Genomic DNA, 23,279 nt, shown 5'->3' on the forward strand with positions numbered 1-23,279 from the left:
TGATTATTGCACCATTAAATTCTTAGTTATTTGGTATATGCTAATTTAAGTAACATACATTAAGGTAAATCTACCTGCATTCCCCCATGCCCCCCAACTTCTCTGTAAGTCTACCTGAAATTTTCAAATATTTTTGACTACCACTTTGATTTGGAGGCAAACTTAAAAACGAAGCAAATTCTTCGGTAAACTATTTTTTTAAACGTGGTTATTTTCACTCTACTGAAGGTGCTCTTATTGGAACACATTTTTGTTTGTTTATTAAAAGATCATTTTATTGGGCGCTCTTACAGTTCTTGTAACAATCCATACATACATTGACTCAAGCACATTTGTACATAGGTTGCCATCATTCTTTTCTAAAGAGCCCTTGCTATCAGCACTTCTTTTTCCCCTTCCTCCCCCTTCCCACCCTTGTGCCCTCTTGATAAATTATTATATTTTCATATCTTGCACCAGTCGCTGTCTCCCATCCCCCATGCATTTGTTTTTTGTCCTCCTAGGTGGATGGTGATGGTGGTGGTAGTAGTTATGTGTCTATCATTGTTATCCCCCTTCCTCCCCTCCTTTTCCCATCTTCCCTCTACCCTCATGGCATCACTACTCCTGTTCCTCTTCCTGGATTTCTTGTTTCCTGAGCTCTTATCTCTCATCTGTACCTGTGTTTATGCTCTGGTCTAGCCTGCGGTCAAAGGCAGGACTGGGGGTAAGGAATCCTCAAGGAACCAGAGGAATATTGTGTTTTATCGGTGCTATACTGCACCCTGGTTGACTCATCCTTGCCTTGTGACCCTTCTTTCTGTATGGGGATGTCCCATTGTCTGCAGATGTGTTTGGGGTCTCTCCTCTGCTTCCCCCCCGTCATTCTTAGCAATATGGTTTTTTGGGGTCTTCTGATGCCTATTACTTGATCCCGTCAACACCTCATGAACACACAGCTTGGTGTGCTTCTTCATGTGGGCTTGTTGCTTCTCTGCTAGATGGCTGCTTGTTTAACTTAAGGCCTTTAAGACCACAGGTGCTGTATCTTTTGATAGATGGGCACCATCAGCTTTCTTCACATTTGCTTGTGCACCCATTTTGTCTACAGCAATTGTGTTGGGAGGGTGAGCCTCACAGAATGCCAGGTTGTTAGGACAAAGAGTTCTTACTTACATCGAGGCAGGGCTTGAGTAGAGGCCTCCATCCATCCACCACCTCAGTGTATTGACATATAAATATATGTACATAGGCCAGTACCTCTTTTTATGAGTTAATACATTTACACATATAAACACCCATGTTTATACCTCTATCCATAGCTTTGCTTCCTAGATCTTTCCTGTTTACTTTTTCCTTCCTCTTGCCCCACCATCATGCTCACCCTTCTTCTGCCTCTTAGTAATTTCTCTCTACTAGATTGCTGTTACTCCAACATCCCCAGGATCTCTGTGTCCTTGTTGTTGATTTTAATTCCCTTGTTGTTGCCCTGTATATGGCGTTGTTTGCTCACCGCCTCCTCCTCCCACCAAGTCCCTCTGGGACCGTCAGTCCGGTTGTTTTCTCCTCAGGCTTGCTTCCCATGCCTATCTTTTGCTTTTGGAAGCTTATTGCTTCAGCTGTCAATCTTTAGTCATTTTGTTGTAATTTAGCAGTATTGTTAGTTTGTTGACTTCATATGAATGGTAAAATAACGTCTTGATATAGTGCCTACATTCCATTTTCATTGAGAAATAAATGGCATTATAGCATCATTTCAGCTCATTTGCTTCTTGTAGATTCGAGGTAAATTTTATGTGTTTCTTTAAAAACAGACAAGGAAAATTATTTCTAAATTCCTATTTTCCTGACTTAGCCTTTGTGTTGTAGGCTTTTACTATTCAATGAAGGTTTCTCATTATCATTCAACTTTTAAAAAACTTCACTGCCATCAAGTCAATGTTGACTCAGAGTTTTCCCCATCAAGTCAATGTTGACTCACAGTCCCCCTGTGGGTTTCTGAGCCTCTAACTGTTAATGGGAGTGGAAAGCCCAGTCTTTCTCCAGAGGTGCTGCTGGTGGTTTCCAACCACCAACCATGTAGATTGTAGCCCAACACGCAACCACTACACCACAGGAGCGTCTGTTTTTAGGATGTGAAATAGTGGAGCAAGTGGAAACCTAAAGTCAAGAATAAATTACACTATTTTCTAGATAGCTAATTTATACCAAATTTTAAAAATAGATTTCCGTTTTTCTGTGCTATTTGATAGTACTTTTGCTATTTCCTTTAAAATTATCCAATAACACTTTACAAATATCTAAAAATAGTGGCTACCTTGTGTGTTTCTGATATTTCCACACATAAACTATATTTGAGAGGTAGCTGGTTATCAAATTTTCCAAGCAGCTATTGCTTTAAGTGCCCATTTTATTCCATTAGCTATGTAATTTGCATTTATTAAAATGTACTAGTCTGGGTGATATTATCAAATCACCAAATTAAAAATAAAACTTGTTTGTCACTGAATAAAATAAAAACTGATTGTTTGCTTTTAAATTGTAGAAAATGGGAGATAAAATAAAATAAAAATATCCTCATTGTTCTTTTATTGCAAAGTATTTATAACAAAGTACTTCTTAAAGATTGTTAGATTTTCTCTATGGTCTGATCATCATAATGAAGATAATTTGACTGTCTATGCTTAGGGAAGAATTGAACACTACACCCCCACTCCTCTTTCATTTTAGTACGAAAGTAAATAGTAGTAAGAAAGTGAAAAACTACACCTGAAGTAAAATGATTGTCAGACTTGGCAAATCTCATTATCTGGAAATACATTACAAATAGAAGTATCATACTTCATGCTAATGTGCATCACTTTCTTTTCTATTCTCAAGTGTATCGGACGGGAATGTTTAGCTGCCAGCAGCATGAACTCTAGGTAATTTAGAAACAAAGGCTCCTGGGTACTTAGCAGAAATTCTGGAGGACCAAGGAGCCATGTGGGCAGCATGTAGTCATAAGCAATGCAGAAGAAGAAGGGCCACACCACACTAGGGGGTTCTAATGGACAAAATGTTTCCCCAGCACTGCCCCTGATCAACACTCAGCACCTTGGGACAGTGAACTTTCTGCCACAGCCGCCCTTGGAGAACCAAACTTGAAGTACGGAAGCTCCCTGGACTGCCTGGTTTTGCCTTGTTGAATAGAGCTGGGATTAGTGTGGGTGAACCAAACATCAGTTTCTGCCACAATTTAACTTTAGCTGTTATTTGGATTTCTTTCCTCTTAATTTTTTTATGTGGTTTCCTTTCTGTGAATCTGTTCTGGGTTCTCTTGCCTTTATTAATTAAATAGGCCATCCAAAGAATTACCCAGACCCTAAAGAATATAAAATCCCTAAAAGAGTATGTGGAAACCCTTGGTGTTGGTAATAGGGCTGCTTTGGATTGTTGTGCATATTGGTCAGGGGAGGGGAGTCTAGGAGTGGGAATCCCAGAACCTTTTGGGGTGTGTGCAGTGACAACAGGCTGCACTGCCTCGTTCCTCTGGTGCCTTTCTGATACTGTCTCCCAGCCATATTGGCTGGGGAGTGTCAGGAACACGGAGGCTTTGAGAGTTTACCCCACTTGTAAAGTCATAATTGTTCTGCCTCAGCTTCCTGGATGCTGTCAGACGACATGGCCACCTAGGGGAGAGGCAGAGGACTCTAACCCACAACAATCGTAGAAGCCAGAGTCCCAAGGTTCCCTCCCACCAGTCCCAGAGCCCCGGTTCCTGTGGAACCTCTGAAGAGGGCTGGCTGCAGTGGGATGTGTTTCAGGAGAGGGACTCTGAGCTTAGAAGGGGAAGTGCTGAGTGGAGACCCAAAGCCCATTTGTCAGCCACTAGAGATCCCCTTGCAGAGGGCTCTAGAGGAGGAGATGAGTCAGTCAGGGTGCGATGTAGCACCGATGAAGAATACAGCTTTCCTCCAGTTCCTAAATGCTTCCTCCTGCTCAACTATCATGATCCAAATTCTACCTTGCAAGTCTGGACAGAGCAGAGGATGTACACTGGTGCAGATAGGTGCTGGAGGCACAGGGAATCCAGGGCATATGATACCTTTAGGACCAGGGGTGTGAGGGGCGATACTGGGAGGGTAGAGAGTGAGTGGGTTGGAAAGGGAACCGATCACAAGGATCTACATGTGACCTCCTCCCTGGGGGATGGACAACAGAAAATGGGGTGAAGGGAGATGTTGGACAGGGCAAGATATGACAAAATAATAATTTATAAATTATCAAGGGCTCATGAGGAAGGGGGGAGTGGTGAGGGAGGAGCAAAAAAAGAGGACCTGATGCAAAGGGCTTAAGTGGAGAGCAAATGCTTTGAAAATGATGAGGGCAAAGAATGTACAAGTGTGCTTTACACAATTGATGCATGTATGGATTGTGATAAGAGTTGTATGAGTCCCTAATAAAATGTTAACAACTACAACTACAACTCTTTCATGATGGGGTGGCAGTTACTCTCGCTGAGTGATAGACGCTATGATCAAATTTGTGTAATTCATCTCATGTAGTACTTAGTTACCCGTACTAACAGCCTTCCCGGAAGCAAGGAGGATGAAGGCCAAGCTGGTGTGTGACTCACCTGTGCTCCTCTGAGCAAATCCCGTAAACCACAGTGGGTGTCATACACACTAGTCACCTTTTTCCTAAAGTTTTTCGATCGACCTTTCCAGTTGGCCGTGAGGCACTCACTGAGGTAGAGGTTTCTGTGGGAGCGCAAGGGTAGGGGCCCTCCTGCTATTTCTGACAGGCTCCTCAGCAGTGTCAAGGCATTGGTGATCAGACTGTTTTAGGTCCAACTCTGTGGTGGGCGATGGCAGGTGTGTTGCAAGGAGAGGAACCCAGAGTTTTGGGAATCAGAACCTTTATAGGGAACCAGAACCACACCTGCACTATATTCCAGTGTGACCTGCCCTTTGACCTGGAGGGAGAGTTTGTTTATAACTGTTGATGGCTATGCAGACATCTTTGAAAAGATCATCCAGAGCAAAGATGGCCAGTGCGTCTTTTTGTGAGATGTGCAGAAAGGCAAGGGAGCTACGAAGAACTGCCTCGCAATGGAGAGCATGAGCAGAAACCTTCCACGTGCCGCCTTGGCTTCTTTACCTTCTGTCGACTGATCTTTGTATTGTACATGCAATGCAACATGTGTGTGTAGTACACTTTAGTTCTTGTGGTTCCCGTGGTACTAAAGGACACTTTGTTGTACATTACTTATCAACAGAATGGAAAATACATTTTCAACTTCAGTTAATCCGGAGAAGAGAGGAGCTAGTTCTGCCAGGAGGCAGACCACGAATAAGGGAAATTGGTGAATCTCATTTCAGGAAAGCAGCTTTAATGTTCTCTTCCCTTTGCTTCTTTAATGTGAACTCATAGCGTCTTTAGTTTGGAGGTTGATCACTCAAAATTCCAGTTAAATCCTCTGATTGAACTGCCTCCAGGTTTCTGAAAAATGATTTAGTATCCTAAAGGGGGGGATGCTGGTGATTAGCTGGTTTCATGTTTTACTTTCATGAACTCATTTTTCTTGTTACTCAGTGCTCTTTAGGAAAAACACCAAGTCTTTTAATGATTGCTTTTGAAACACCTAACTATTGTTTATTAGACGTAAGCTATAGTAATAATCTTGACATACAGTGGACAGTGGTGGTAGGTATGTCCTTATAGAATGCCCATAGAAAATATTCATTTTCTTCAGGCCTTTTGTTTTCTCTGGAATTGTTGTTCGAGGACAATAGCTTTGAGCAGATCCAGTTGGCTGGCATGTATGTAGTCTTCACGGTTACCTTCGGGCAACAGAGGCAGACTAAGGGTGTGCCAGGGTGGGGAGGGAAAGCTTGTAAAGAAGAAGAAGAAAAGTAAAATTGCTCCATTAAATATTTGTTAAAAGGAGGAAATTTGATGGTCCCCTACAGAGAGTATCCCTCGAAGTCATTGTTAGCTAAAGTTACTTTCAAGTTCGAATCTATTATTCTCCTAGTTAATGAAAGAGGAAATGGAGAATGTGGAATATCATGGTGTTCGTATGCTGAGCCATTGTCGGGGCTCTCACAAGACTTGCGTTTATTCCTCTTCGTTTGACAATTAGTTTTATAGACTGTTGCATCAGTAGGGTGGCATAGTGGGTTACCTGTTGGTCAAGTCAACAGTTCAACACCACAAGCCCATTCTTAGGACACAGGAAAGATCTCTACTCCTGTAAAGAGTTACAATCTTGGAAACCCACAAGTGCAGTTCTACCCTGTCCTGGGGGGTCGCTATGAGTCGGATTGACTAGGTAGCATTGAATTTTGCTTTTGGAGGGTTAACTTATCAGTTCAGATCAATCGAAATGTCAGCTTTTAGTACCATTGATTGATAAATAATATGATATTAAGCTAAGAGAGCTTGATGGGACATATCAAAATATTATTCTAGTGTGAATCACATGTATCATATGGATTGCATCTAAGCATAAACTGCAGTTTGTAAATGTAAGTAAGTATAAATATTATTGTCTAGAATATACTGTCAGATCTGGTCTTTCTGTATCTGTCTACATAGTAGATTTTCTCAGTTATGCTATAATAGACTACAGAAAGATAACCTCAACTCACGCCTCAAAGAGCTACATGGCTTTATAATTAACCAATCTTTGTATTCCTTAGCATCTTCTGTGTACTGGGTTCTGATACATATTGAACTACAAAAATGCATAAAATGCTCTCCCTTCCTTAAAAGCTTACAGCAGGAATGTAAAGCTAGTTAATATTTCATATACAGATTGTAATACTAGCAGTTTGAACCAGATACATGGGAGGACATAGAAGAACTTAATGATGTTTCCCTACGGGCGAGTGTCTGAATAAATATTAAAGAACCCATGTTAGGATGTTAGAAGTCCTGTCCATGTAAATGATAGCCTCTTGAGTCCTGCAGTTTATTCCTGAGTCTGTATCAAGTGTGCGCAGCCACCTCAAGCTCTGACATGCTCTTGTCTGCCGTCTGTCATTTGCAGAGGACTGTCTGCGTGGCCCAAACGATTACGTATTTGACTTAGACTAGCTGGAGGGTGGAGCCGTTCTGCCCTGCACACATGTGGCATCACCATGAGTAGAAATTGACTCGATGTCAATGAACAACAATATCAGCGTCCTTTAGAGAACATTCAGTCAGAAGTTCACATAAAACTTTAGGACTTTATATCTGATAATATGTTTGACCAATTCTGTGCACATTTCATTTGTTTAGTATTTTTTTTTACTCTGAATTACTGTCTGCCTATAGAATATTTAAATCATTTGATTTTCTTTCTTTGTAATGCAGTTGAAATATTTCACTCCAAGCATCATTTACTCTTTTTAACTTGATAAATGGTGGAATCTGATTGTTCAGAAAGACACAGATGATTTTTGCTCTGGGGTAGAGAAGATGCATAGCAGCCTAAACTGTATCTTTTAGGGCCAGATAATAAGTATTTGCCGATTCTGATAGAATTTCTATTTAAGTGCTTTCCTCCTATTTATTTCCAATCTGGATTTAGCTCCTGAAGCGGATATAGGCTTACAATGTATTATAGCTATCATTTTACTTGTAAAAACACCCACCTGTATGTGGGATTAATGTGCTGACCTAAAAATGAACTTTGTAACGAATATTTGCTTTTCCTGTTTATTAGACTACCTATTAAAGCCCGTGAGCAAAACCACGTAGAAAGCACTTGCTGTACAGGCCTTTGAAGGAAATCGGACAGGTTTAAACCTGTTACTGTACCTAGAATTTTGTGCTTAAATTTGTTTCCTCCAAGGTTACAAATGCATAAATTTCCACCCCCTCCCCTAAGTTCATATTTGTCTTGGGAATAGTGATACCAAAAGACTGACCCCACGACTGCTGCTGAGTCTCTTGCACTCCTGACCACCTCAGTAGAGTCTTGAAGACTGAACCCCTCTGGGAAGAGTCAGCTGGTGAGCTGGTACTGCTTAACTTTCAGGTAGCTGCTCAACACACACACACACACACACACACACACACACACACACACACACCCCTGCCCCCATGTTTCAGACTCCTGGTGAATCTGTAGTATGAACTGGAGCCATCTCTCACACACACACACACACACACCTGCCCCCATGATTCAGACTCCTGGTGAATCTGTAGTATGGAGTGGAGCCATCACACACACACACACATACACACACACACACACACACACACACACACACACACACACACCCCACCCCCACCCCCTGCCCCCATGGTTCAGACTCCTGGTGAATCTGTAGTATGGAGTGGAGCCATCCAGTGGACTTTTTGAGCTGCTAATCTTGCTGGAGCATCCTGCTCCTCTTTGCTGAGGTGAAGCTGGTGGGCTGGAACCACCTGCTTTTGGGGAGCCCACTCCCCACTCTCTCCTCAGGCCTTCTTTCAGCACCACCAGAAAGCAGTCAAGTGTGTATTTATTAGAGGGAATTTAGGTAACCTTTATTTACATATAAAAATAACTCACTTTATTTTCGAGAGCACAATACTACTTTCGTGATTAATTGATATTGATGATGGTATGTTTCTCTGATTGGCTGTTTACCTTTTTTCATTTCTAATTATTTTCCTTTGATCATTTGTCTTGTTCTTAAGATTACCTTTGATTGTCTCTCTTCCCTCTCACTGGATATGGTGAGATTTTTGTTTATAGTTTATCTGTTTTATTATCCCTTGTTATTTGTCTTTTTCTTCCAAGTTAGACGGCATTGTTGCCATCTGCCCTATCTTTTGGTTGCTCGTGTCCTATTATTCTGGTCTTTGCTGTGAGGACTTGGGTGGGTTCAGTTCTTGTATTGTATCTTCAGCCTGCTGCTAAACCGAATGCTCCTAAATCCTAGACTCACACACACGTGCTTCCATATGCACTCACACACACAAGCACACACACATCTCCAGCTAGAAGTTATGACAACTGGGACAAGATCAACACAACTGTTGTATGGTATTTGATTACCACAGTGTTAAAATCGAGTCTGTCATCGATCACCAAGTGATAATTGCCTTCCATAAGTTTGTTAAACCACAGGTTACAAAGTAGTATTTTTAACAGATAATGATGTATTTGAAGCCTGGGTGAGAATATTCCAGAGCCGGGTTTAATAGTTTGCCTTGTTTTCAAATTGTTGCTGTTGTTTACTGTTTGGAACAACTCTCTCCCTTTTAGAAGCTGTTCTTGATAATCACTGATATTTCCATTTCATCAAATATTGTGATTGATTTGCTCCTTTTTAAGTTGTCCTGTCAACAGCCTCTGACCCAGTTGTTTTTTCTCTCTCTCCCTGGTGAGACTCTTTCTTCTGGTTTGTTTAGGACACTGTTAGCTTATTTTTCTCCTATCCCACTGGTGACTTTTTGCTTTCCCTTTATTTATTTCTCCAACCTTTAAACATGAGCTCCCTCAACTAATTCTTACATCTCCTCTTTCTTTTCTGTACTACTTCCTGTAGTGATTCTGCGCAAGGATATACCCTGGTTGATACACTATCTCTGCGCTACCCTTTCTTGAGCCAGTGTCAGCTTGATGTAATTGCCTTTTCAGCTTTGTGTCCCTTTTTCTAACTTGGCCTTTCCAAAATGAAGCTCCCAGCTCTTTCTGTCCAATCCCATCTTAATACGTTACATTTCCTTCTTCTAATTGTTGGGACTGAAACATAGGTGTCTCTTTTAACTCCCTCTTTTTCTCTCATGAATCCTTCCCTCTCTTCCTTCCTTCCTTCCTTCCTTCCTTCCTTCCTTCCTTCCTTCCTTCCTTCCTTCCTTCCTTCCTTCCTTCCTTCCCACCCTCCATTCCCATTGTTCCTGCTACATTTTAAAACCAACAACAGTGTCTGGTGCGTTGGAGCATCCCAACCATCGATCAGGAGAGAATGAGGTCTGTGTGCTAGTAGAAAGAAGGGTGAAGTGTAGTCTCACGCCCAAAGATCGCACTGCCACCCTCTGCCAGTTAACGGAGGAAGCTCCCAGAGGGCAGAGGCTCCTTGTTCTCTTACCCGCATCAGCTCCAGAGGGAAGGAGCTTTTGTAATGTCGCTGAAACAATTAGTTTGACATAATACAAATTAATGAGGATCATATGCTACGTTTTGGGAACATCAACCCGAGCATGGTAATTACTGCTTTATGAAGAGCTCACTGTTATTCCCTTGAGTGTTTGCTACTGTCCCCTGTTGAAATTGTAGGTACTGAACAGTTTTCTAAACTAATGAATGAATATGTCTAATGCATGTCTCAATCTCAGAATTAAAAATGAGCTGTCCTCTTAAAAGCTGTTTCTCTGGCTGCATTTTTGGTGAACGATGCAGCTCTCTCTAGTTGAGCACCAGGTGGGACGCCTTTATTCTCCTCCTACATGTTACGTCTGTCCAGCCATCCAGCCCCGTGCTCTTCTTTATAGTTCAAATGTTGCCCTCACCGTCCTCATTGTCCAACTGAATTATTCCTAACTTAGCTGCTTAACCACACCTGTTACCTCTGTTTCTTTGCCCTTTTTGTGTCACACCGTTTATGTTTCCTACTATTTTGAGGTGAGTCTGAATTTGATAGGGGCCTTCTCTGTCTCCGTCACGTTGTCCTGTCTCTTCCCTATTGCCCCCTTTCACTGCTTCTCCTTCTCCTTCCACAAAATACTCATGGAAGTGGAGTTACTTGCAATGTAGTGAAAATGCTTGTTCTTCTTTAGAGAAGATCCTTGTCTACGTCTTCAAAAGGCCACCGTCCATTACCTTTCAGAGATGTCCTTGTTCTCATTTAATGGCTCTGTATTTCTGTAATATCCTAGGCATATTTTTGAACTGCATCTTCATGTTTTTTTTTTAAATCATTGTAGCTATTTCACTTTGGTAACAGGTAATATGACCTGTTCACTTTTGTAGTTTCTAATCTAAGCTTTTCTCAGTGTTCAGCAATTGACTAATATGAACGAGATGCTAAGATGGTACCATGTCTAGGCATATGCCGAATTAGTGGGAAATATAGGCTACCACAAATCTATATATCTCTATCTATGTTTTAAAACATAAAAAGAGCTCTAGTATTTACCTTGATTATTTCTGTAAGAAAACAATTAGATTAAGTTATGACACATTCTTGTATTTCTACATGTGTGTAAATCAGTCGGACTGTGAAAACTCACTGCTGTCTAGTCGATTTCAACTCAGAGTGACCCTGTAAGACAGAGTAGACCTTTCCCTGTGGATTTCCAAGATTAGAAGTCTTTACTGGAATAGAAAGCCCCATCTTTCTTCCCTGGAGCAGCTAGTGGTTTTGAACTACTGACCTTGTAACCTACTCCACAACCAGGGCTCTTAGAGTGCTTGTAGGCCATGGCAATTGGAAATTAAGATTAGAATGGAGAAATAATTTTGTAGATTTGATGGAAATGCATTATATTATTTGAGGTTGGCAAATTAAATGTTCAGTTTTTATTCTTTGGACAGTTATCTTCTTAAATGTTGCCCAGATATAAGTTGGCTAATCCTTTCCCTTCTTTCTTCTCAATTCATGGTCTTCTTCGCACTCAAGGGGAGCCCTGGTGGTGTAGTAGTTACACTTCAGACTGCTAACTGCAAGGTCAGCAGTTTGAAACCACCAACCACTCCACTGAAGAACGATGAAGCTTTCTTCTCCCATAAAAAGTTACAATAAATTGTTTAAAAAATATGACTTAACTATAAAAAAAAAGTTACAATCTAAATTAAAACAACAACAACAAAGAGTTCCAGTCTCGGAAACTCACTGGGCAGTTGTAGCCTATCCTAGGTTTCTAGGGGTTGGCAGTGAGTTTGGACTCTTGTAGTGTCAGCACTCAGGACAAAGGCTGCTAGACAGAAGCTCATGGTCGGGCTCCACCAGCTGCTGGCCTCGGTGAGAGCGCTGAGGCGGCCGGCTTCCTCCAGGATTGCACCTGTGGAAATGATGAGCAGGTCTTCTCTGCCCTTGGGTCAGCCGTGAGTCAGAATGGACTTGACCAGAGGTGGGTTTGGTTTGCTTTTATTATCTGTTTTCCCTTTAGATATTATTTAATATTAATTTTCATTTTGTTTATGTCTCCTGCTTTCTTTTAGTTGTATATATTTTCCCTTTCTAGAAACAAAGTGACTGATCTGGTTTAGTTTTCCCTGAATGTAGACATATTATTTGTATGTTCTTGGAGAGCTTTTAAAATTATTTTACATTGCTAAAAGTCTTTCTGGTGACTGGATAATATCTGCCAGAGCAGTGGAAAGTAAGATTTTTTTAACTTGACTTTTGACATGAACTGGTTACAGCTGGGTGAGCATGTACTGAAAGGCAGACTCTTTCAAGGTTTTTATTTTATTTTTTAATTAAAGTGTGTGTGTTTCCCCCCCTGTTTTTTTCCTGCAGATTTCCCTGCCTCCTCTTAAAGAATCTCAAGTTTTGACAGCAGGGCATGCTGGCCAGGTTTTAGTGGGTTGATATCAAATACGACAATTACCAAATATTTCAACCAGCAGGAACTAAAGCCTCTATTGGTGTCTTAATCCAAACGTAGCATTTTAAATTCATATAAGCCTTGCCTTAAGGGATTAAGAAAGGGCAATTTAGGGAACAGTATGTGGTTAAACATATTGATTAGTAGTCTGGTTGTTCTAGCTAGACTTTGGCAGATCGTAGACTTAGAAAAATAACACCATCAACGATAACAGTGAACACCATGCTTCCTTCTATTATATGGATTTTATATGATGAGAGAGATGTTTCTGGAGGGTTAAAAATGAACAATTTTGTGAATTTATTTTTTATCATTCGAGCTATGTACAAAAGGCTTTAGTTAATTATATCATCTCTTTATATGTTCTTAATAAGCATAATATACTGCAGTGCTGAATTTTTACCAGTGTGGGAAGCACTACCTGGCAATTTAACTTCTAGAAACTGTTAGTTTGATAGGCAGTGTTCTTTCTTAATATAGTTCTTAGTTATACACAGATTTCAGGGTACTTGTTTATCTTGAGGTTTTTTTCAGCTCAAGCTTTTCTTGCTGGATCGAAAATTATCTTATAATCCTTTATAGAGCTATAATTTTTATCTAGGATCTGTTAAATTTAACTTCTATGTTTACAGGATGACATCATTGCCAAGAACTGAACTTTCATGTATATGTTTCGCCTCTCCTCCTTCCCAGCAAATAAATATCTCTCACCTCCCTTCTGCTTGCAAATAAATACAAAAATTAAAGCTCCACTGCAACGATTCTTCTTTTATAATTGACCCTTGCTTATGCCTTGGGCTGCTAACAGCAAGGTCAGCAGTTTGAACCCACCATCTACTCTGAGGAGGAAGACGAGGCTTCAGAAGCGCCAGGGGCACGTCTACTCTGGCCTGCAGAGTCTCCCTGAGTTAGGTTTGACACCATGGCAACGGGTTTCGAAAGGCTATTTCTCTGCTGTCAGGGGAGGGGTCATTTGGTGGCACACGATTACGTCCTGAACAACTCAACTGGGTTTGGTGGCTCGAGTCCACTTACAGGTGTCCTGAAGTAAGGCTTGGTGATCTGCTTCTGAAAGGTCTCAGCTCTGAAAGCCCTTTGGATGCAGTTCTACTTGGTGCACCTTGGAGTCATCCTGAATCAGAATGAAGCTGACAGCCACGAGCAGCCACAGCATGAGGGAAGCTGTATGTGGACACTTGGATTGAGAGCCCAGTGTTTCCGGTGTACCTGCTCCTTCTTTACTGCCGGAAAGCAATGCTGAGTTTTGTCACATCATCTCTTGTAGGTAGCCTGTATGCAGCTCATCAATGCGCTTGTTACGTCTCCTGATGACTTAGATTTGAGGCTTCACATCAGAAATGAATTTATGCGTTGTGGATTGAAGGAGGTATTTCCGGTAAGTGCCCTGTCTCCTTATTAATATTTCAATTTGAAGAAAATTTGAGTAGGGATGTGTATTGGGAGGAGACAAGGTGGACTTAGATAAATTACCTTCAAGGAAAATTTGTCTGGAACAAGATGAATACAAAAGCTTATTTTTGAAATATAGATAATAAACTTGCATATTATTTAACACTTTAAATATTTGAATGTTATAATTCATTTCCATGGTTGGTATATTTAAAATAATACAGTTGCTTTATATGTTTTTCATTTTTTCTTTTATATAATTAGAAATTGAATTGTTCACTGATAATTTTTATTCAATATATTTAGAATTTAAAGCGTCTTAAGAATGATGTCTTGGATATCCAACTTAAAGTCTTTGCTGAGCATAAGGAAGAAGATTTGGCTGAGTTTTCCTATCGCTTTGAAGATATTAAAGCTGAATTTAAATATCCTTTTGTTCTGAAGCATAGTTCAGTTTGTAAAATTACTGCTAAAATCACAACCAACAACCCTTACACGCTGAAAAAGTAAACTTCTGAAGCCATTTCTCTATACCCAGTATGAACTCCGACCTTCATAAATCAGATGAATGTTTGTGTGAAGCTTTCTTGATTTCGTGTGTATTTTTAGGAATGTACACATGCGAGTGCACGAGTGGATTCACTTAGACCCCATCGTCTGTGTATGTATGCTCTCTGTACTGTTTGCCTTTCAGGTTGTTCCCAACCCCCGTGCTTTTCAGCATTAGGCGGAGAGTAGCCTCAGCTCAGCGGAGAGCATGTTTTCTGTGCCTTGGATGCTTACACATGTGGGTCCCATGTTAACTCTGTGTGTCTGCAGATGTACGCATTCTTCTTTGGGCCAACTAAATCCCTAACCTCCGCCCAAACCTGCTTTCTCAGTCAGGGCGCTGCCGGAACCAATACAGTATTCACAACCAGCTGTCTACTGCCCCTTGGCTCCAGATAGATGCAGACTGGTTGGGGTTTATTGTAGTGAGGAAGCCAGGAAGTGTTAGGCTCAGTCATCATTTCCACCCTCATCTTAGGGACCAATGCTCTGTCTTGGGATCAATATAAAATATCAAAACCACCACAACAAGAAACCAGTTACTCTTGTGTCTAACTCATGGCCATGCCGTGCTTCTCGGGGTAGACTGTGTTCCAGAGAGTTTTCAGGATAAGATCACCAGGTCTTCCTTTCGAGGTGTCTCTGGTTGGACTCAAACCTTCAACCTCTCAGGAGCTGAGCATGGTAGTTAACCTTTTAGACCACCAAATACATGGTGCCGTTTTAGAGTTACAAGCCAAAGAGACTTGTACCCACTGTCAGTGAGTTGATTCTTACTCCTAGCTAGCCAATAGGTAGCGTAGAATGAACTCCATAGGACTTTCAAGGCTGTAACTCTTATATGGAAGCAGACTGCTACCGTTTTCTCTCATGGGGAATGGCACGATGTTAAGCATTTCACTACTAACTGATTTTGGAGTTAGACAGCCATTAAGCTTTCCGACCCTTATGAAACAGATTCTGTGGTGGCTGGGGTGTTTGTTTGTTTGTTTGTTTATTTCTCTTTCCTTCCCCCCTCCCTTTTTTTCAGCAGCTTTTCAAAGTAGAGTATAAATAAATCCACATATTCCTTAATCAATTTACTGAAGCATATGATGTTTACAACATGGTGTGGAATACTGTTAAGGAAACTAGAGCAGAGGGATATTTTGTTTCTATTCTTCAGCATCTTTTGCTGATTCGAAATGATGATTTTATAAGGTAAGAGGAAGCTGTATTCTAATGTTTTTTTCCCTAATAATAAAAAGCTATCAATTGTAAAAATTCACCTGATGTTTCACTTGGCCAAGTGGATACTTTGAATATTTTTATTTCTGTCATAATATTCACTCTTAGTGTGTGTTGTTTGTTCTGGGCATATATTTAGATAATGATGTTAAAGTGACTTTACTATTATTTTGTGAACTCCAGTGAGTTCTTAGTTACAAGCTTGCAGCTAAATAAAAATGTGAGTTAGCAACAACTTATTAGTTCATCATGTGAATGATAATATTTTCTGGTTAGTGCTGGATGATGTAGATATGTTTCTTTTAAAATAATATATGTAGGACATTAAGTAGCAAATAAATTAGTGTTTAAGTAGCTGGAAAGTTCCTTAAGAATATAGCCTCACTGAATGCTGCTAAAGTATCAGAAAAATTAGACCACTTTTCAAATTTGATTGTTCTAAGCATCCAAGTTTAACGAATTATCTTTTTACTATTTCACCTACATCTTATGTAACTATATATAGATGTTACTACCTAACTCACTGAGTTGTTTAGGTGATGAAATATGGCAAGTATGGGTAAGATTCCTAGTGAAATTACCTTACATGGATGTATATTCAATAAATGTTCTCCACATTCTCCCGTGAACCTTTTAGGAGGGAAGCTGAGATGCTTAGATTTAAAACCATTTTTTTTGTTGCCAGCAGTTTAGCTTTGCTGAAGTTTTGCTTTCAATTATTGTGCCTTTTTTTTCTTACTCAAATTTCAAATTGAAGGATATGCTAGGCATGTCGAACTCAGTTCTTTCCTCTGAGTAACGTCAGGGTTGGAATGCATAGCTCTTTGCTCTATCTGTGGTTGTAGAAGTATAAAGGCTAGAAAATGTTCAAAGTTAGCTTCTTGTGAATGCAAACCATCTATCTAATCTCTTCTTTTTGTAGATGGAATTTGGGTTGGTGTTAGAAATTGGCCTTCTGAAAGACCTTAGTACTTCCTATAATGTTCAATTTGTTTCTTTCTGATATTTAAAAAATATATCATTATTAAACTATATAAGCATTTTATTAAAAGTAGAAGAAACAAACTTGTTCTTAACCACAGAGTAGATAAGGCAAATGGAAGAAATGATTAAGTCAAAGAGCTGAACAGAACATTTCACAGGGCATCTCCAGAAGACAAAGTCAAATATCATAATGAGATGTGCAAGCCCTAGAATTGAAAAACCAAGAACACACTCAGCACATCTTGAACTGAAAGAACTGAAGAAAAAATTTAAGCCTGAAGTTGCAATACTGAAAGATTCTTTGGGCAAAAGATGAATGTGCCAGAAGCAGCAAAAGAAGATGGAGGGAATACACAGAGATCCCGTATGAAACGGGACTAGTTGACCCCCAGCCACTTCCTGAAATGGCATATGAGCAAGAACCAATGGCGGTGAAGGAAGACATTCAGGCCGCACTGAAGACATTACCCCCAAATAGGCCCCAGAAATGGACGGATTACCATTCCACTGTTTCAGCAGCTGATGAAGCACTGGAAACCCTCCTTTGTCCCTGTAAAGAAGCTTGGAGACTGCTACTTGGTTGACTGACTACAAGAGATCTATATTTGTGTTCCATCCAAAGAAAGGGGAGTCCACAGATTGCAGAAATTCAGTAACATTTTGCTGAAGATCATTCACCAACAGTTCCAGTGATACATTTACAGGGCGCTGCCAGAAATCCAAGCCAGATTCAGAAGAGGGATACCACTGCTGATATCTGATGGATCTTTCCTGAAAGCAGAGAATACCAGAAAGATATTTCCTTGTGTTTTATTGAGAAAGCACAGGCATTTGACAGTGTGGACTGTAACAAACTATGGGTCGCCTTGAGAAGGTTGGGAATTCCACAACACTACCTTGCACTCAGGTAGAACCTGTACATGTACGTATAGAACCTGAACATTTACATGGCAGTTGTATGAACAGAACAAGGGAGTCATACATGGGTTAAGATCCAGGAAGGTGGGCATCAGGTTTGTGTCCTCTCACCTTACTTATTCAATCTTTATGCTGAACAAGTGCCACAGAAGCTGGATAAAATGAAGAAGAACACAGCATCAGGATGGGAGAAAGCTTATTAGAAACCCAAGATATGTAGATGACACACCTTGCTTGCTGAAAGGGAGGAGGACAGGAAGCACTTGCTGGTGAAGATTAGGAGTGCAGCCTTCAGTAAGGATTGCAACTCACTGTGAAGAAGACCCAAATCCTCACAAGTGGATGGGTAGGTAGTAGCAGCACGGTAAAAGGAAAAAAAAAATAGAGGTTCTAAGCCATTGGTACAACAAAGGGAGAGACAGTGAAGCTGTCAGGGATGTTCTTACTTGCATCCACAATCAGTGCTCATGAAGGTCACAGGCAAGGGCTCAAAGGACTTATTGGATTGGATAAACTGGCTGCATGAGACACTTTAACGTATTGAAATGCAAGGATGGTATTTTGAGGAATAGGATGCAGCTGCCCCAAGCCATGGTACTTTCAATTGCCTAATATGCATATGAAAGTTGGGCATTGAATCAGGAAGACAAAAGAAGAAGCAATGCATTTGAATTATGGTCCTGATAAAGAATATAGGAAATATCATAAACTGCCACAAGAGCAAAGAAATTTGTCCTGAAAGAAGTACAGGCATTAGGCGCCTGAGAAGCCAGGATGGCAGAACTTAGTCTCACAGCCTTTGGACATGTAATCAGGAGAGAGCAGTCTCTGGAAAGAAAAGGCATCCTGTTTGGTAATGTACAGGGAGTCAAACATGAAAATCGTGAAGCCTCTGGAGGACCACGCAGTGGTTTTGTTCTGTTGGGCCAAAGGTCAATAGGCTGACTGTACAGCATATAGCAATAACATTGACAGATCTAAAATACTAATAAATTCACTTGATAATATATTTAGATGCCCTAGGACCCTGGCTATGACAGCACTGTGTAGCTACCATAAAGTTGCATAAAAATGAAATTGAAGCTTCTCATTTACCCTAAAGTAACACCATCCATCCTTAATCTGTGTATGGTTGTTCCTCTCAACCTAATGATTATTTATATTCCCAAGAATTTATAACTACTGCTTGCTTTCAAAGATTTGAATTTCAAAGAGTTGAACCAGTGCCACGCAACTTTCATACTTACAGCTTAATTCTTTTGTCTATGTCCACGGAGTGTGTGGTTGAGTCTCCCTTCAAAACTCAGCAGAACCCACAAAGGCCCCAGGGGAGATCCTCAGGATGCTTTCTCACTTAAAGTTAGTGGGCTCAAGAGTCTCAGGTAAATAGTATGGCGTTTCCCTGGTGCCACACTGCTGAGACCGAGCGTTAGCTCTCTTCTCTGTGGGCCATCGACTTTTCATTGGACCTCATCCGTGTGACTCTCCTTCCTAGATCTTGAGGTCCTGCCCTTGATCTTTGTTCTAGATGCAGTCACCATCAAGGGAGAATTACCTTCCCATGGCTGCTGTCATCAAGAACAGCCCATTGGCTTCCCCCATGTTCTCCAACACTCAGGATTACTTATTAGAATTGTTCTCATTCCTTCTCAGCAAAGACCATTATTAGAATGCCCAAATTAGATTACCTAATATTTTGCCATATATTTATTTTATAAATGTTGATTTTAAAAAATGTGTGCAATAAGGCTCAGTTTTATGAAATTCGGACTCTTTTTAACCTTCATTTTTCAATTTCCTCTATCTCAGATGGAATTGTATTTTATCTTATTAGAAATCTCAGGTAAACTGGATATTTTAAACTAATTTTGATATGAATGCACATACTTTTTTAGTTTTTATTGATAAGTGTATCAAGTGTTTTAATACTAAATGGGAAATTCACTCATTGGGAAGCATCTTTTGATGCAAAAAATAGAATCTTCTGTCATTTTCTCATTTGAAAGACAAGGAAATTTCATTTAAATGGAATTCATCTGGAGAATATACCAACAAAGGTGGCAGGTACTTAAAATCATTTTTTATAATGAACAAAAATCCTCCTCTTCGTCATGAACAGAACTCCCCAAACAACACCAACAACGCCAAGCAAAAGTACAGAAGAAGGTAAAACCCTCCACACAGTGGAGCGTAGAGGGGAAGACGAGCCCAGTTCTGTGTAGATACTTGCTACCTTGCCATGTTCCAAAGGAATCTCTGCAGGGTGCAAGTGGATGAACACTGCAGGTTGGAGGTTTGACCCCACCCGGCGGCTTCATGGGGGGCAGCCCTGGTGATGTGCTTCTGAAAGGTCACAAGCGTGTAGCCCTCCGGTGCACTTCTAATGGGCTCACAGAGGGCCACTTATAGTCAAAATGGAGCTGGTAACAACTCGCGAAAACACTGTGTTCAAAGTACTTGGAACTTCTGATATTTGTTCAAAAGTCTGCAGAGAAAATGAGGATGATTTTAAAATACTCTCTAAGAGAAAACTGTTTTATCAATAAAACATGTCTATAGTCATCTCTTATTTAGAACAATTCTTATGGCCCACCTGATAGACCTATACCTTGATCAATATTATCCATCAAGATTATTTTGTAGAAATGTATTTGTTGAATCTGAAATATGTTATTTCTTGCTAGGATTCCCTGCTGAACAATTTGTGCTCAATATTTGAGTTACAGAGTAATGAACTTAAAGTGGGAGTTGTTCAAGAAAGAAAAACAAATAATACAATTTTCATTCTTTAAAAGTTTATTAACGCTGTAATGCCAGAGATCGCACATCTGGTGCCCTTGTCAAGTGCAGCTCTGTTCTCAGAGCCCGAGTTTAGGATTTGGGCCCCAGGGGAAGGCGTTTTCTCGCTGTTGGCTCTGCATGAAGCGCTTTGCTTCTGCTCCTGGGCAGTCCGCATGAGCTTTGGCATTTCTCTCTCTCTCATCCTATATCTGCTTCTCGCTTCCTTGTTCGATTGCTTTTATATCTCCGAAGAGATGGACTCAGGACATCATCTTTACAAATCCTGCCTCATTAAGATCTTAAAGACCTCCTGTTCCCAAATTTGTATCATAACCAAAGTCACAGAGGTGAGGGAGGGTTTGTGGCACAGACTTTTTTGATGACACAGCCCAGTTTGTCACAGATATAAAATAGCTTTTGTTGTTAATTTAAAAGATGTTTATTGTCAAAGCAGTGCAATATTGGATAGCAGTAAGAAATGGAGTGCATCATCTCTATTTTCAGATCAGAAACAACAAATGAGGCTGAAACATATCTTAGTTGTAGATGTTGTGAGGACTGGACAACTAGGTGATGAGAGAGATTTTATTTGAAAGAAATTGATAAAATTGAGGGGATGGTAAACAGGCCTAGAAGTTTACCCACGAACAGTTTCTTAAGCATTTGTATGCTCTGGCAATTGAACATTACTACTCTCCTCTTGCAAATGGTAAAACTGTAGTACAGTTTTATTTGGCGCTCCAAACCCCCCAACTTGCCACCACCATCTGCATTCTGGCTTCTAGCAACCGGGTAATGCAGAGAGGAACGACCTTCATGGTCTTCTGAGATTGCACGTCTTTACAAGATTAGAGACCCTCCGCTTTGTCCTATAGGGGAAATTAAAAAATAAATTATTTACAGAAAGATTAAATTAATTGATCAGTGTAAATCTCAGATTACATGGCATAGAGATGGAATGGATCTAGACTTCACAAACCAAAAAAGACTCCATTTAGATTTGAGGAAACTTGAAAGTGAGTAAATCTCTTTCAAAGCCCCGGTGGCTTTAGTGCTTTTCACTTAGGCTCCTTGCTAACGGCAAGGTCAGCAGTTCAAAACCAGCAGCTGCTCTCTGGGAGAAAGATGGCGCTTTGTACTCCCATGAAGAGTTACGGTCTTGGACCCCGGGCAGTTGCACTTTGCCTTGGCATCGCTGTGCGTCAGCAGAGACTTGATGGCAGGCAGGTGTTTTTTTAGTTGGATTTCTCTCTTTAGGTCAGTGACTCAACCTTCCTCATGCCGCCACCCTTTAATACAGTTCCTCATTTTGTGGTGACCCCCAACCATAAAATTAATTTTGTTGTTGCTTCATAACTGTCATTTTTTACTGATATGAATCGGGCCACCCCTGTGAAAGGGTCGTTCGACCCCCATGGGGGTCGTGACCCACAGGTTGTGAACCGCTGCTTTAGATGATAGTTTAGAACTGCTGACCTTTCTGCTGGCAGCTCAATGAGTAACCCACTACCCCACCAGGGCTCCTACTGATTCAGCACATAGATGGTTTATTATGTTTAGGGAAGTTGATATGAGGGAAGCATGTCATAGTTCATAGTAATGGAAAGCCTAAGAGATTAGGGTGGCTATCACATGAATGTTCAAGAGGACTTGGAGAAGAAAGATGTGCTGAAAGTCGTTGAGGAAAGAAAGATGTGTTACATGGTGGCTGGAGGTAGAGGACTACTGTGTGTTTATAAAAGTGAAAAGATTCACCGTTGGTGGATGAAAGTTTAAAGATGTTCTTCAGCTTAATAGAACAGTATATGGAATGAACTTGACTGTTGACAATATGAATCCTGAAGTTTAGATTTGGGGCAAACTGTTGCTGTATGTAATTACTAGTTTTCTTTTGAGTTACATATGGCAATTTGATATTCTATTTATAATATTTGTTTTTAAAATTTGATTTCAATATAGTATTGGCAACATGTAGTTCAAAAAACCTTTCTCAGAGCTTCCTAGAAAAGACCATAGTGTGTGTGTGTATGTGTGTGTGTGTACTGAATAAATAAATGGTGACAACTTTAGAATGCTACAGTAGAAGTAGAAACTACTGAGAACAACTGCAGGCATTTATGAGTCCGTCTTAATATTCTTTTTTACGCCTACTATAATTAAGTCAAGGTTCTGAATTTTATAAGAAAATCAGCTGAAAAGTACAATACATTTTCCAGAACTACATAAAGATTATTAAAATGCGTTAAGGCCCTATACAGAAAGTGAGGACAATTGTATTTACTCTCATTCCATGCTTGAGCTCTTTAGCATGCGGTATTTGTCCGCTGCCCTACTAATAATAAATTATCAAATTCAAAATCAAGCTCAATAGAAAAGTCCATTGTTTTGATATTATTTATCTTAATAACTTGAGTGTATATATTTTTTTGTGTTTGATTGTAGACAACAATACTTTAAATTAATTGATGAGTGTGTATCTCAGATTACCTTGCACAGAGATGGAATGGATCCAGACTTCACATACCGAAAAAGACTTGATTTAGATTTAAGTAAATTTGTAGGTGAGTATTTCTCTTTTTAAATGGATATATCTGATTGTGTCTTACTGCATGTGTTATCTCTTTGATTGGTTCTTTAAATGGGGTCTGTAAACCCTAAGAGTGCTTAAGATTGGTTCAGTGAATTATAAGTCAAAATAATATTCATCAAAGGACTAAGATATTATCCTCATTTTTAGAGTGGTATTTGTTTAGATGGTACAAAACCATGCTAAATAAAGCTATGGTGTGTTAGTCTGGGTAGACTAGAGAAACAAATCCATTGACACACCTATGTGTATAAGAAAGAGATTTATATATAAGAGCGATTGAACATTGAGAAAACATCCCAACCCAGTCCAGTCCAAGGCCATAAGT

General features: G+C 40.1%; 1 protein-coding gene across 2 annotated transcripts in view; it reads left to right on the forward strand.

Annotated features, from left to right (window-relative positions):
• The window catches only part of DIAPH3 (diaphanous related formin 3), a 576,438-nt gene that overhangs the window by 185,302 nt on the left and 367,857 nt on the right, over positions 1 to 23,279 (forward strand). For both annotated transcript variants that reach the window (XM_075563000.1, XM_075563001.1), the window contains 4 exons: positions 13,781 to 13,891; positions 14,212 to 14,330; positions 15,538 to 15,654; positions 22,807 to 22,925. In XM_075563000.1, coding sequence (XP_075419115.1) covers positions 13,781 to 13,891; positions 14,212 to 14,330; positions 15,538 to 15,654; positions 22,807 to 22,925 — 466 coding nt within the window. The remainder of the gene's footprint in view (positions 1 to 13,780; positions 13,892 to 14,211; positions 14,331 to 15,537; positions 15,655 to 22,806; positions 22,926 to 23,279) is intronic.

The sequence above is a fragment of the Tenrec ecaudatus genome, chromosome 11 (genome assembly GCF_050624435.1).
Source record: "Tenrec ecaudatus isolate mTenEca1 chromosome 11, mTenEca1.hap1, whole genome shotgun sequence".
Lineage (NCBI taxonomy): Eukaryota > Metazoa > Chordata > Mammalia > Afrosoricida > Tenrecidae > Tenrec > Tenrec ecaudatus.